Source organism: Castor canadensis, chromosome 16, assembly GCF_047511655.1.
Source record: "Castor canadensis chromosome 16, mCasCan1.hap1v2, whole genome shotgun sequence".
NCBI lineage: Eukaryota > Metazoa > Chordata > Mammalia > Rodentia > Castoridae > Castor > Castor canadensis.
The window spans coordinates 66,131,949-66,147,536 of record NC_133401.1 but is presented as its reverse complement, the minus strand read 5'-3'; the positions used below and the strand labels follow the sequence as shown (position 1 = coordinate 66,147,536).

Sequence of the window (15,588 nt, the reverse complement as noted above, 5' to 3'; positions counted from 1 at the left end):
TGCCAGTTTCAATAAAAGGTAGCTAATCAAAATACAGCATGAAGAAAAACCATGGAAGCTGTTTGAGACTTTAATATTTATTGCCTATGTGAATCTGAGTGAGTCACCTAAAAGTCCCAATCCTTAGTCTCTTTATCTATAAGGTGAAATTTAATGCTACAATTATTAGACTAAGTTAAATACTACATGAAAAAGTACCCAATTATTACTCAGCTAATAAGAGTAGAGTTAATAAAACTATAGCCATTTGTAATGAAACCGTAATGAAATTAACCAGGCTTTTAGAAAATAAAATAATCCACTTTTAGTTGATTCTCAACCAAGGTATGTTACTTCTAAACTATATAAACTGTTTATGCTCAAATCTTGGCATATGATCTTATTGTATGATGACTCTTTCTTCCCCACAGACATGGATGGAGACAATCAGACTACAATCACAGAGTTCCTCCTCCTGGGACTCTCTGGAAAGGCAGAGCAGGAAGAGGTTCTCTTTGGGCTGTTCTTGGGGATGTATCTGGTAACCATCACTGGGAACCTTCTTATCATCTTGACCATCTGTTGTGACGCTCATCTTCACACACCCATGTACTTCTTCCTGGCCAACCTCTCCAGTGTTGACATCTGCTTTTCATCAGTCACTGTCCCCAAGATGCTGGTGAATCACATAGTGGGCAGCAAGTCCATCTCTTACATGGAGTGTATGACCCACTTCATCACTTTCATCAACATGGATGGGTTCCTCCTGAGTGTCATGGCCTATGATCGCTACATAGCCATCTGTTGTCCACTCCACTACACCATGATCATGAGGCCCAGACTCTGTGTCCTTCTGGTGGCCTTATCATGGGTCATTACAAACCTGCATGCTCTCTTACATACTCTTCTCATGGTGCAACTTGCATTTTGTTTCCACAATGCTGTACAACAGTTCTTCTGTGACCCCTATGCAATTATAAAACTATCTTGTTCTGATACCTTTATCAATGACTTCATAGCCTTCACTGTGGGTGGGCTGACATCTATTACACCCTTCACATGTATCACTGTTTCATATGGCTATATCTTCTCTAGTGTATTAAAGTTTCCATCCATTCAGGGAGTAAGGAAAGCCCTATCCACATGTGGATCTCACCTTGCTGTGGTTTTCCTATTCTATGGAGCAATTCTGGGTGTCTATATGCACTCTTCATCTTTATACTCTGTACAGGACATGGTGACCACTGTCATCTTCACAGTAGTGACACCCATGGCCAATCCCTTTATCTATAGTCTGAGGAATCATGACATGAAACAAGCCATAAGAAAACTAATTACTAGGAAATTAATTTTATCAACTTTCTAAAATTAGATTAAAAACTAGGCCGAGTCCTAGATAAATTAGTTTGTTGATCCAGTTAGTTACCTGGATGTATTTTTAAGGATGAATCTAGCAGTATTTTAAGATCCCAGTCACCACAACAGTCTGGAACTACATATGTCAACTGAGGGTTGCATATGATAATGACGTTTCACCAATTTCACCTCAATGTTCTTAGCTGCATAATTCTGAACAAAGTACACTCTAACTACCGAATTGACTACTTTCAATTTGTTAAGGACTGTCTCTGCATTTTCTTTCTTTATATCTATATTTTCTTACTTAACTTCACAGAACTTCATGAAGTGATACTTTGAATATATCCATATCCCCCTCTTATAGCATGAAGAAAATGAGTCACACAGAAGCTAACTTGTCCAGCTCCACATGACTACTAAGTAATGTGGGTGGAATTGTCCTCACCTATTCCTCAAAGACATCCAGGAACTGCCTGAAACAGGAGAACCAACAACCAAATTCTAGGAAGAAATAAAGTAAGCAGAAAGACAGAGGTTCCTGAATTGTTCCCAGAAGCTGGGTAAGTGGAAATTGTTAACTGTTTCTGTAGGAGCCTCAAGTAAATTGAACTGTCCGCTATTCAGGGCCCTTCTCTCCCTCCATTTCTGATACTCTGAGGAACTACCTATAGGCCAGCTATGATGGTAGAGAGGAGAGAATGCATCCCCATGGACAGCTTTAGGGACAGGTACTTGAATAACTATGAAGGAGGATGTCCTTATTCCTAATTTTAATCAATTTCAGAGTTTCTCAAGAGTTTTAGGAGCTTTGCTGTGTGTCACACATTATGTTGGTCATGTGTAACCTAAATTACTGTGGTGTTATTTCCCTAATAATGAGGCATTCAAACAACTTGGTCTTAACCCAAATTAAAAAGCTCCATCATACCAAGCATCTATCTTGCTCTTTGCTGAAGGCACTTGCATTTGGAGAATGGCCCTCCAGAGTCATTTAACAGATGGCTTCAGCCCTGAGGGGATTTCTTTCTTACCATAAGGACTCCAGGGATGCACCTCTACCTCGTGCCAATAGTTCCATCCAGAACGACTTCATCATTTGGAGACAGCTCTTCAGAAGCCACACAGAACTCACAGAGAAAAAAAGTTCCACTTTGTCTTAGTCAGTGCTGAAATAAAGATTTAGTTTTCATGTCTCCCACTATAATTCATGGAACATAAAAAGTGGAAAGAATTCCAATGTGGTAATTTACGTCTATAATCACAACACTCAGGAGGTTGAGGCAGGAAGATCTCATGTTTTAGATCAGCCACGGGGTTACATAGTGAGACCCTGTGTCAAAAAAATGTGGAAAGAATTTTGGAAACTAGCCATGAACTGGTACTGAGGGGGAAATACATTGAAAGGGGCTGAGGGAATTTCATGAAGAGTGGGACTGTGCATGGGCTTGATTGGTGTGGTTCACAACTCTAAATGGACATCAAAACTCATACACATGTACATCAGAAAGACTACATTTTCTTATATGTGAATATACATTTGTTTTAAAAAACCTTTGTATTAAATTTCTCATGAAATGAGAGACTAGAAATGCAATGTCTATACCAAGAAAGTTACAAGTCACAATAGATGTAGATTAAAGAAAATTTGAAAAACTAAAATGTCCCATTATGTTCTGGATTAAAAGCATTAATACTGTAAAGATATCAACTCTTATAGAATTAGTTTCTATATTTGACATAATATAAACCAATTTTCCAAAGACACATTCTTCTAACCTTGATGCAAAATTCCAATTATGCTCATAAAAATACATAAATAAAAATATTTCTATACAATTAAAGCCATCTGCACATTAATCCTCCAAATAGCCCCTTATAATTTCTGCAAGGTTTCAAGATTTTTACAACATGGATCAATAAGTTCACCTTTTCTTTAATCCCTCAGACACTGATGCCTCACTTTCATTCCTTTCATTTTAGAGAATTTTGCTTTGTGAAAGAGACAAGAAAGGGGGAGAGAGGGAAATTAAGAGGGAGGAGAAGTAGAAGGAAAAGAAAAAGGAATACATCTTCAACACTGTTGTCTCAAATTCCATCTCAGTGTCCCTTCTAGACCTTTAAAGGTTGCTTAGCTATGGTCACTTGTATATTTCCAGACTCATCAAGCACAATATACAACCTCAATAAGACAAAAATTTCTCAGCCTGACCCTTCTGTAGTCAGTAACTTGGTAAGTTTAAGAAATTGGTATTATTAAACGAGTATTTTGCTGAAGCACTTCCTTTAACATTTTGTATTTAATCAGTCAGAATTTGGCAAATACCATTTAAAATTTCTCTTCTTCTTTTTTCCCTCCACCATAAGCTCTCCAAAGAGCACTCTATCATTCATCTCTTTGTGGTAACTCTCTTGCTTCCCAGAAGCACTGTCTTCCCCAAACTTCCATGCTACTCCTGCACATTTTCAAGCCTTTCTCAAACTTTCAAATATTTAATATTACAAACACTATACAAGTTACACTCTAGCCTAGATAAATGAATGAAAATGCTTCATTTTAAATGAAAAATCCTATAACTTTGCCACATCAATTAGATAATAAAAAACAAAATATAGGTCAGGCCTGGGGGAATGGCTCAAGTGGTAGAGCGCCTGATTAGCAAATATAAGGCCCTGTGTTCAAACCCCAATACTGCTGAAAAAGAAAAAGGAAAACTTAGATCAATACTACTTACTAGTATTTATGCAAAAATGCAATATAAAATCTCACATAAAGAATGTAATGCTACCTTAAGATTATATAATAAGGAAGGTTGATTTGGATAAGAGACAAGATAATGGAGTAGAATCTTTCTCCATCTGACTCTGTAAATGTGAAGAGTGAATGTAAGACAGGAGAGACTATATTCAGAAGATTGAAAGGGAGAAAGAGCACCAGGACCCATGAAAGAGAGACAGGACAGCGGAAAAGCCTAAATAAAAATATATGTACAGAACTAAAACACATCTGCACATGAATCTTCCAAACAGCCCCTATAATTTCTTCCATGTTTCAAAAATCAGAAAGGCAACAGGGTAAATTAGGACAGATTTTGCTGCTCCAGCCCTGACTCCTTGGAAGGAAAGCTTAAGCCTCCATCACAAGGTAATCTAGGCAGCCTTTGAGACAGATTGGCAGACATAGTTGCAGGACAAGCCCATACCTCACTCAAGCCTTAATTCTCATGTGGGGATTTGGTGGGACAGTGACCCCTGCCTGCAGCGTGACAGGATAGCATCAGACAAGAAAGAAATCCATTCACTTCCAATGTCTTGGAGAGCTATGGTGAGGCATCATTGTAATGGAGAGTCTATGGTTTGAGACTGAGCTACTTAGGGAAATTGAAAATAAGAAATAATCACAGCTCAGGGAGTCTTGGGAAACCTAGGCATAGTGTCTGGGTGTTAGATGGCCATGAGAGGTGGCTGTAGGGGAGGGGGGTCTGGCATGGACCCACTGAGAAAGTTAAGCAGCTAGAAGCTCAGGCACAGAGGGCATGGTAATCTGTGGCCCCACCCTCCCTGTGACAGCAAGTCCCATTGTGTGAGGATCACTGCAGGAACAGCACCTAGCTTCTGGTTGTTGAAGTGCTTTGTATCCAGGAGCTATCTCTTGCTACAAAGTGGGACTGAGACCTCTGAGCACAATACCCAGGAATCACACAGTTTCCATCAGCCTCTTCCTTCCTACAGAGTGGTGGACTTCTGGGCAGGGTCTAAAAGCACTGAGACCTGCAGGCAGTGGCTGAGTCCCTAAACTCTTAACCATCAATGTAAAACTCAATTCTCTGTTTCTCCCAGTAACAGATGTGTTTGAGGGATACCACTAGACTGGCACATGTGCTTCTCCTGAGGGTGACCTGTGCATCAAGTGGGTACCTGCCTGGCTCACAAAATACAAAACTCCATTCAGTCAAAAGCAAATTCTAGTAAATGAAGAAGGGAAGCTTCTAAGGTGGAAGCAGCACAGAAATGAACAACTAAGCCCTTACCAGCCCCACCCTCAATCCATATATAGTACAAACCCATACACTAGGAGCTACAAGAAACTCCAGCTAATATTCCTCTATTCTGAGTCATTGTGGAATCAGGCCTGATACACTGAGCATAAGGGCAAAAGTTTGGCTATTAAGCTACCTTTTGCCCATTGGTGAATAACTATACCATTATATCTGCCCCTACATAATTCTACCTAAATTCTGAGAACACTTTGACCAAACAACTACAGGTGTTTAAAACTTCTAACCAATGGCTTGGCCTCAGATGCATGAAACCCAAATGCAGAAACACAAGAAACATTAAAAACAAGACAATGTGACACTTTCAAAAGTTAACAACCTCACAGTAATGGACACTAAGAATAAGTAAAGAAGATGAAAACCCAGACAAAGAACTCAAAAGAACATTATAAACATCTGAATGAAGTCAAAGACAATACAAATAAACAGCTGAATGAATTCTAAGAGAATACAAACAGTTGAGCAAAATAAGAAAGACAATGTAGGGTATTGAAAGAGGAATTCAATAAAGATACAGAACTCTTGAAAAATTCAAACTGAAATTCTAGAAACAAAAGTCTTAGTAAGTCAAATAAAAACTCAATTGAAAGCCTGAACTGAACCAAATTAAAGACAGAATACCAAGGCTTGAAGACAAGGTAAAACAGTCAGATAAGATAAAGATAAAAGAAGGAAGTATGGACTAAACATTCAAGACATTTTGAACATCATTAAAAAACCAAATCTATGAGTCATGGCCATAGAAGAAGGAAAAGAGGTATAAGCTAAAGGGGTAGAAAACATAAGTAAATTAATATTAGAGAAAATTTAGCAAGTCTTGAGAAAGATACAGCCATCCATGTATAGGAGGTTTTTAGGACACCCAAAAGATGAGTAGAAAATAATCTCTCCAAGACATATGATAGTTAAAATATTGAATATAAAGAACAAAAAAAGAAAAGTGAAAGCTGTATGAGAGAACTGCCAAGTCACAAGTAAAGGTAAACCCATCAGAATAACAGCACTTTTCTCAACAGAAACGCTAAAAGCAAGAAAGGCATAGAATGATATAGTTCAAATCCTGGAAGAAAGTGGTTTCCAACCTAGATTACTGTATCCAGCAAAGCTCTCTTTCATAATTGCAGGAGAAATAAAAACCTTCTATGATAAATAAAAACCAAAAGAATTTATAACCACTAAGCCAGCACTACAGAAAATACTTAAAGAAATCCTGCACACAGAAAAGGAATATAAACACAACCAGGAAAATATGAGAAAGAATAAATCTAAGTGAGTAAATAAGCAAATGAGGATTATTAAAGAACCAAACATGGCCAGTAGCAGTGGCTCACACCTGTAATCCTAGCTACTCAGGAGGATCGCAGTTCAAAGCCAGTCTGGGCAAATAGTTCCATGAGACCCTATCTCGAAAAATCCCTGCACAAAAAAGGCTGGTGGAGTGGCTCAAGGTGTAGTAGTTCCTGAATTCAAGCCCCAGTACTGCAAAAAAAAAAATTTGAGAGATTCTACCTCAACCAATGGCTGGGTGTGGTGTTATGTGCCTGTCATCCCAGCTACATGGGAAAGCACAGATCAACAGGTTGAATTCTAGGCAAGCCAAGGCATAAAGTGAGACCATGTCTCAAAAATAACCAAAGCAAAAAGGGTTGGCACTTGCCTAGCTAGCTGGATGTCTTAGTTCAACTTCTGGTACTGGCAAAAAAAAAAAAACCCAAAAAACAAAAAAACAAAGAAATATTAAAAAAAATACAACAAAGTGACAAGAATTACTACATACCATTCAGTAATCAAACTGAATGCTTATGACCTCAATTATCCAATCATTCCTGCAGCACATATACTAAAATTAGAATGATAACAGAGATTAGCATGCCTCTGCACAAGAATGACATGAAAATTCTTAAAGCACTCCATAGTTTTAAACTGAAACCATTGTCTCTAATGTCAGGAATGAGACAAAGATGTCTACTCTGCCCACTCTTAATTCCATAAGCTTGAATTCTTAGAGAAATAAGAAAAGAGAAAGAAACAAAAGGGATACAAATAGGAAAAGAAGTCAAATTATACCTATTTGCAGATAATATGATCCTACAATTAAAAGACCCTAAGACTCCACTAGAAGAACTCTTAGATCTGATAAACCCTTTTGAAAAGTAGTAGGATAAAGAATCAATAGCTTTTCTATTCATCAATAATGAACACACTGAGGAAGAAATCAGAAGAATCCCATTTACAACAGTCTCAAAAATTAGATACCTAAGAAGAAACTTAACAAAAGAAGTGAAAGACCTTTATAATGAAAACTATAAAATCTTGAAGAAAGAAATTAAGAACACAATAGAAGATGGAAAGACCTACCATGTTCATGAATGATCAGAATTAATATTCTGAAAATGGCTACACTATCAAAAGAAATGTATAGATTCAATGCAATTCACGTAAAATTTCCAGTGTTGTTCTTCACAGAAATAGAAAATCAATCCTAAAATTCATATGGAATCACAAAAGACCCCACACAGCCAAAACAATCCTGAGCAAAAAAATCAATGCTGGAGATATTATAATACCTGACTTCAAATTATATACAGAGCCATAGTAACAAAACCAGCATGGTACAGGAAAAAAAATGGACCAGTGGAATGGAATAGAATAGAATAGAAAAGAAAAGAAGAGAAGATCAAGAAATAAACTTACACAGGTACAACCATCTCATTTTTGACAAAAACATACATGGGAGAAGGGACAGCTTCTTTGACAATGGTGTTAAAAAAACTGGATATCCACAAGTAGAAGATGGGAATTAGATCCTTATGTCTCATTCTGTGCAAAAATTAATTAAAAATGGATCAAAGTTCTTAATGTAAGACTTGAAACTTTGAAGCTACTTTGAAAATACATGGAAACACAGATAAAGGCATACGCAACTACTTTTCATGGTATTCCAATTGCTCAGAAAGTAAGAACAAGAATTGCCAAATGAGATTGTATCAAATTAAAAGGCTTCTGAATTGTGAAGGAAAAAATTATCAGAGTCAAGAGACAATCCACAGAATGAGAGAAAGTCGTTGCACGATATTCATCAAAGAATATCCAGGATTCATAAAGTACTCCAAAAATTAAACAGTAAAAGAACAATCTAATTAATAAATGAGCAAATGAGTCAAACAGATAATTCTCAAAAGAAGAGGAAATGGCAAATAAATTGAAAGAAAAATAAAAAATGGTAAATAAATTGAAGAAGAAAATGACATTGAGATTTCACCTCACTTCAGTCAGAATGAGTATCATTAAGAAGATAGTATGACGAGGATATGGGGGTAAGGTAACCCTTCTCCAGTGTTGCTGGAATGTACATTAGTGCAGACAACATAGAAATGAGTATGGAGTGTCCTTAAAAAACTAAAACTACAACTCCCATATGATCCTGCTATCTCACACTTGGATATATAACCAAAGCAATGTAGTCAGCATATCACAGAGACCTCCACACCCATGTTTATAGAAGCACTATTCACAATACCCAAGCTATGGAATCAACCTAGGTGCCCAATAAACGATGAATGGGGTACACAATGGACTATTATTTTGCAATAAGGAATGAAATGATGTCTGCTGCAGGAAAATGGAGATCATCATATTGAGCAAGATCAGCCAAACTCAGAAAGACAACTAACACATGTTTTTGCACATATGTGAAATCTAGAGTTAATAAATAATAACAAGACATGATTATAAAAGGGGGACTGCTTGGAGGTGACCCAGTGGGAGAGGGAGTGGAGAGAGTAATAGGGAGTGAATATGATCTTAATACATTATATACATATGTATGAACATACCACAATGAAGCCCACTAAAATCAGTTAAGGGGAAGAGTAAGAGGATAAGGGTTAAGAAAGAGTAACAGATGGGGTGAATTTGATCAAAGTATATTATATGCATATTTACAATATCACCCTAAATTCCTTTGTATAATTAATTTATGGTAATAAAAATTTTAAAGGATATGATAAATTGGAGCTACCCTAGCAATGCAGCGATGGTTTAATATTAGGAAATTCTTTAAAAATTTCTTTTATTCATTTATTCACATGTGCATACATTGTTTGGGCCATTTCTCCTCCCTCAACCCATCTCTTCCCTCTCCCCCCACACCCTGTTGCTTCCAGGCAGAACCTGTTCTGCCCTTATCTCTAATTTTGTTGATTAGGAAATTCTTTAAAATTATTTACCTAATGTCTGCAAAGAAATATGTATTTATCTGCTTGATTTCTGAAAGATGTTTTTAATGAACACTCCTGATCGAAGCACACAAGATAACAGGAATTTATTGGTATTTCCTAAACATGTTAATGTACTTATGCTTATATTCTAGAGCCACCATTTATTTAATGAGGAAATACTAAAAGCATTTCCACTAAATTCAGCAAGAAAGCAAGTGTTAGTAAATAACATGTGTGATGTGTTTATCAAATAAAATTAGACAAAAAAATTAGAAAATAATGAGATAACTAAGTCAAACAAACAGTGAAGTTAGAGGTTATTGGAATATAAAATTAACATGTGGTAATCAGTAGCCTTCATATAAATAAGCAAGAACCAGCTAGATATAGAATGATAAAGCAATTGCACCTATAGTGACAACACAAGATATGAGTCATGTTTAGTCTTATAAACTTAAAAATAAGTATGAAAAGATAATAGAAAAATGTGTGCCATAAATATCTAGAATTGAACATGAGCACACCATCTTTGTTCTTAAACAGCTTACTATAACATTATACCTTAGTCAGTTTCATCTATTTTTCATCAAGTGAAAAGCTATAAGCAATAAAAATACTAAGAAAAATTGTTCTTATCTAGAAACATAAAAGTTGGTACTAAATTTTCACATTTATCTCTATTTAGATGTAAACACAAATTATAAGATTTCTGGAATCAAACCACAAAATACTCAAAAAGCTCTATGCATTAAAAGTAGAAATAGGTTCAAATGCAAAATGGCAGAGCAAGAATATCTAATAGATGATCTCTTTCTCAAAAACAAAGAGTGAAGGAGAAAACCAATCATAGTTACCCATTTCACAACTCCAGACCCCGCTCAGACTATTGTAATAATGAGGGGTACTGATGAAGGAATGGTCCACAGCTCTTTGCTAAGTGTGTGGTATGCAAGAACCATCCGCTCTGTCCATTCCTCAACCACCACGGCTGTGGAGACAGCAGCCCACATTCCTGGGGTGGCTAGCTAGTGTCACTGAGGGCCAAGGTGATGCTGCGCTACCAAAATCTGGGATTCAAAGTTTTGGCTGGTCTGTAGGAATCTGAAGGGAATGACATAGATGTCCCCGTCATATCATCATATAGGCTGCAGTGACTTCCCCCAGTGGTATTTATCCAGAGATATGAAGAAAGAGCAGCATTTCCCTTTTTCCTTTTTCCCCCCTTCTTGGAGCAAGGCATTTAAGGAAATCTTTGTGAGGTAAAAGGCTAACTGCAGAGAAAATGAAACAGAGACTTCAGGGACCACACATAACAAGGAATACACACTTTGTAAAAAATGGTTTGGAGCCTGGAGCTGGTGGCTCATGCCTGTAATCTTAGCTACTCAGGAGGAAGAGATCAGGAGGATCACGATTCAATGCCAGCCCCGGCAAATAGTTTGCAGGACCTTATCTCAAAAAAACCCATCGCAAAAAAGGGATGGTGGGGCGGCTCAAGGTGTAGACCTTAAGTTCAAGCCTCAGTACTGCAAAAAAAAAAATAGTTTGGAAAAGCCACAAATGGACACCTCTATTCTGAAAGAAGCAGAAATATTAAAATACGTGAAAGTAGGAAGGATAGAACAGTTTGTCAATTATAATACATAGACATACACAAAAAAGGAAACAGACAACCACACAAAAAATATAAATAAATAAATAAATTTTTTTTAAAAGAGAGAAATGATACCTAAGGAAGCCCAGACATTGGAAGTATTAGTCAAAGATGCTACATCAACTGTCTTAAGAGTTGAAGGAAAAAATGCAGAAAGACTAAAGAAAATCTGAAAAAAATAATCCAGGCAGAGCGCAAACAATGAACATTTAGCAAGAATACCTAATGAAGACCTTTGGGTAACCAACCCTGGGGACTCCCCAACTTGGCAATGATCCTCATGGCTGCCCCAATCTCCAGGGATGGGGATCTATTTGTTAGTTCCCAATTATTTACATTTGACCAGAGACAGCCACGTGTCTCACTGTCAATGTTCTCCATAAGAAAAGGTCCCTCAGTTTTCAGCCCAGCTGTGATTTTCCCATCATCCAGGTCCGGAATGGAGCTAGCAGAGACAGAGATTTTGTGACAGTGTCTGACAGAAGCTGACAGCAGAGTGGTAAGTGGGGCTGGGAGAGCATGTGAGGCAGGATTCCCTCCAACAACAGTTGGATTCTCATGTACACAAACAAAAGGAAAGATACAGGGAAAAAAGACCCACTGAGTCCTTCTGCCTCAAACCAAGTTCAAGAGGGGAAAAAGTCTCTTGGTTTGTCATGTACAAGTCTTTTCTACTAGGATGTTCTGTGCACTAGGAACAGAGTAGTCCGTCTCCAGGATGGAAACAGGAAAGGGGGTGGTGAAAAGAGGAGAAGACAACTAGGTTTAGCAGTGCTAGGACCAGTGAACTAAGGCTGTTAATAAGCTTGACCAGAGCTCAGAGCCAAGAGACCCACTTCCTGCCACCTCAACAGAGACACTCCCCGGTCAGATAGGCAACGCCCTCCTACTCTGTCTGTCATCCCCACTTGGTGCCAGCTGACTCTGTCCATCCAAAGTGGTCTGTGATCACATAATAATGGTACCTCAGAGCTCATGTACTTGGTGCAAGCCCGAGCCTTACAGAGGGGTGCTGGCTTAGACTGCAGTCCAGGCACTAGGTGGCTTTATTTTCATGGTCCAGGGACCCAAACACTCAGAGAGGCAGATATGTCACGTGTCTCAACACACTCCTATGGTAGCTTGACTTGCCAGAGATCAATTCGTGAAAGCAGACATCAAAAGATCTGTCACATAAGCTAAACATCATTGTCAGGGTGTGATAGAAGCAGTCTCTCCCTAAGGAACCTGCATGGGAAGCTGAATTTTATTACACAGGATTCCCAGTGAGGATTCAATCAGGGTAAGAGGAATTCAGGGCATGCTCCTATCACAATTCAGTGGTTTTCTATAAAGGTTACACTAATCATGGTTTAAACAATGAAATGGTAATTTTTTTCCACCAGCTGACCCTGTTAGGCACCCACCTCTAAATACAAATGCCATAATAGGACAGTGTGGAATAGTTTAGCTTGTTATTGTAAATTTTGGCCATAGTGACAGTTTGATTCAGTAGCACCAATGTCCCCTTAACATGCTATATTTACTCCTGTTTCGCTCTGCTTTTGCCACGGAAACTCTTTGTCTAAAGACCACAATATTAACACCTACCAGGCAAAGGCACTCAGTGTCTTGATGACAAAATCCACAAATTCCTCCCCAAAGCCTCAACATGTAAGGTCCTCTTCCACCATGAATATTATCTGGCTTTCTTCTAGACCTGCTCTATATACTTTGGATCTGGGAGAAAATCCAGGTTAAATTTCACGTCTTAATTCCTTAATTTCCCTGATTTAACTCTTAATTCTAGTAGTCACTTCTCTGTCCCCATAAATGTATACCCTAGAACCAATTCACCCTCCAAAGTATCCCCTATAATGTCCTCTGTCCAGGAATCAGTAGCTAGTCTTTCTCCTCCCTCTTCTTCAGGACTTTGATCTCCCAGTAAATACATCTCCTCTCCTTCCTGTTTGACACCACAAACTTTCCCAGGGATACTACAGTCATGGTGTTTTCTTGACCCTTGCTCTCTACCACCTACAGAGATTTTTTGGTCCTGGATTACCTTTTGGATAAACCACATGAAACTGCTCTTTATCAATCTGTAAATCCCTTTCATCATACGAAAAAATATCCAGGTAAATCTACCTTTCCTCTCCTCACTGCAGCAAGGAGGGAGGGACACTGACTAGCAGCTCTGGCCAGCAGATCATGAGCTGTGAGCTATGGTGACCACATCTTAATGACAGAGAAAGTACTGAGGATAAACCACCAGACAGGTCTATCAAAGTCCCTAAATATTCCAAATTCTGAGGAAATAGAAATGTCACAGACAAAATCTTCAGGATTCGAACTGGAATTTGATGCAAGATTTGCCATGTGATCAAATCTTAAAAAAGGAGTAGCAAATCACAATATCATAGAGAAATAATTCACTTAAGCTGGTTTGAAACATTATTGTTTATTTTTCTGTGAATTTAAGTAAATAACCTAAGCTCCAATCTTTTGTATCTTCATCTATAAAATAATTTATTAAGCCACAATTACTGGACTAAGGTAAATAAAAGAAAAACCTATACGTGGTACTCAACAAATAACTATACTTAATAAAACTGTAGCCATTTGTAATTAAGCCCTATTAAAATTAAACATTATTTTCATATAGGGTCATATAATCAAATAATCCAGTTTCAGTTCATTCTCAACCAAGGTGTATTTCTTCTAAACTTATATAAAGTGTTTTTTTCTGAAATGTTTGCATATGATCTTTCTGTATGATGACTCTTTCATCCCCACAGACATGGATGGAGACAATCAGACTACAATCACAGAGTTCCTCCTCCTGGGACTCTCTGGAAAGGCAGAGCAGGAAGAGGTCCTCTTTGGGTTGTTTTTGGGGATGTACCTGGTCACCATAACAGGGAACTTTCTCATCATTTTGGCCATCAGCTGTGACCCTCATCTCCACACACCCATGTACTTCTTCCTGGCCAACCTCTCCAGTGTTGACATCTGCTTTTCATCAGTCACTGTCCCCAAGATGCTGGTGAATCACATAGTGGGCAGCAAGTCCATCTCTTACATAGAGTGTATGACTCAGATCTACTTCTTCATCACTTTCCCCAACATGGATGGATTCCTCCTGAGTGTCATGGCCTATGACCGCTATGTAGCCATCTGTTGTCCACTCCACTACACCATGATCATGAGGCCCAGGTTGTGCATTCTTCTAGTGGCCATATCATGGGTCATTACAAACCTGCATGCTCTCTTACACACTCTTCTCATAGTTCAACTTACCTTTTGTTCCCACAATGCTATACATCACTTCTTTTGCGACCCTTACCCGATAATGGAGCTCTCTTGTTCTGATACCTTTATCAATGACCTGATGGTCTTCACTGTGGGTGGAGTGGTATTTCTGACACCATTCACCTGCATAATCATTTCCTATGCCTACATCTTCTCTAATGTACTGAAGATGCCATCTGTCTGTGGGATACAGAAAGCCCTATCCACATGTGGGTCTCACCTCACTGTGGTCTCCCTCTTCTATGGGGCAATCCTGGGCATCTATATGCGGCCTTCATCCTCCTACTCAGTACAAGACACAGTGGCCACTGTCATCTTCACAGTAGTGACACCTATGCTCAATCCCTTTATCTACAGCCTGAGGAATCAGGACATGAAAGGAGCCCTAAGGAAGGTAATTCTCTGATCTTCGCAAAGTTTATGGCTGAGAGGGCTCCTGAACATCCTATATTTCATCATCTTTGTAAATAGAGAAAGTGAGGCCAGATAGGTGCAAATACCACTAGTTACCATTCCTGGAATTAGTGCTATGTGATCTCAATGATATTTTTTAATTTGAGGCTGACAGGTACTCCTAGTCCCACAATCAGTTACTTATTATCTATATAAAAAGCTGATTCTATAGAGGAGAAAAACTGAGGATCAGGTATATGTATATCTAACTTGTTTTTAGAAGGGCCTAAGAAAATGGTGAACACACGATCTGGAATTTCACAGAACTGCAGAGCTGACTCTTCTCAGACTCACTTGCCTCCATGGCCCTGGTGAGGAGTTATTACAATGGTCATGGTGACAGGCACACAGAAAGGTACTACTGCCCTTGGGATCTAAATCAGTAGCTTCTGGTTTCAGAAAGGAACTGTCACTCTGAGGGTCTTTGGTCATTGCCATGTTAGGTCATTCCTCCTGTGCTTAAACCCTCACAAGTACTCATTGTGCCCACCTAATCTTTGGAGTTTTGTTGTTTAGCAGAGATACTGGTCAGGTGAAGGGACCAAGAATTTTGGATAGTAGTTTTACTCCCCATGGA

General features: G+C 38.4%; 2 protein-coding genes and 1 pseudogene across 3 annotated transcripts; all 3 read left to right on the top strand.

The window, feature by feature from the left end:
• The first annotated feature begins 412 nt into the window (after positions 1-412).
• Positions 413-1,345, top strand: LOC109688450 (olfactory receptor 1J2-like). Its single transcript, XM_020166817.2, has one exon. The coding sequence runs from the start codon at positions 413-415 to the stop codon at positions 1,343-1,345; it is 933 nt and encodes a 310-aa protein (XP_020022406.2).
• Positions 1,346-7,212: 5,867 nt separating this feature from the next.
• On the top strand, positions 7,213-7,313 carry LOC141418310 (U6 spliceosomal RNA; annotated as a pseudogene).
• A 1,131-nt stretch (positions 7,314-8,444) lies between these two features.
• LOC109688439 (olfactory receptor 1f45-like) lies at positions 8,445-15,008 on the top strand. Of its 2 annotated transcripts, XM_074058621.1 has the most exons (2): positions 8,445-8,454; positions 14,057-15,008. In XM_074058621.1, the coding sequence occupies exons 1-2, from the start codon at positions 8,445-8,447 to the stop codon at positions 14,962-14,964; spliced, it is 918 nt and encodes a 305-aa protein (XP_073914722.1). In that variant the 3' UTR covers positions 14,965-15,008. The 2 variants fall into 2 exon arrangements, with proteins under 2 accessions (XP_073914722.1, XP_020022395.1); XM_020166806.2 differs by lacking the exon at positions 8,445-8,454 and having other exon boundaries at positions 14,047-15,008.
• The last annotated feature ends 580 nt before the right edge of the window (positions 15,009-15,588 follow it).

Bases quoted from the DNA above. Each gene is read 5' to 3' on its own strand.
- LOC109688450 (XM_020166817.2), top strand. From the start codon at position 413: ATGGATGGAGACAATCAGACTACAATCACAGAGTTCCTCCTCCTGGGA.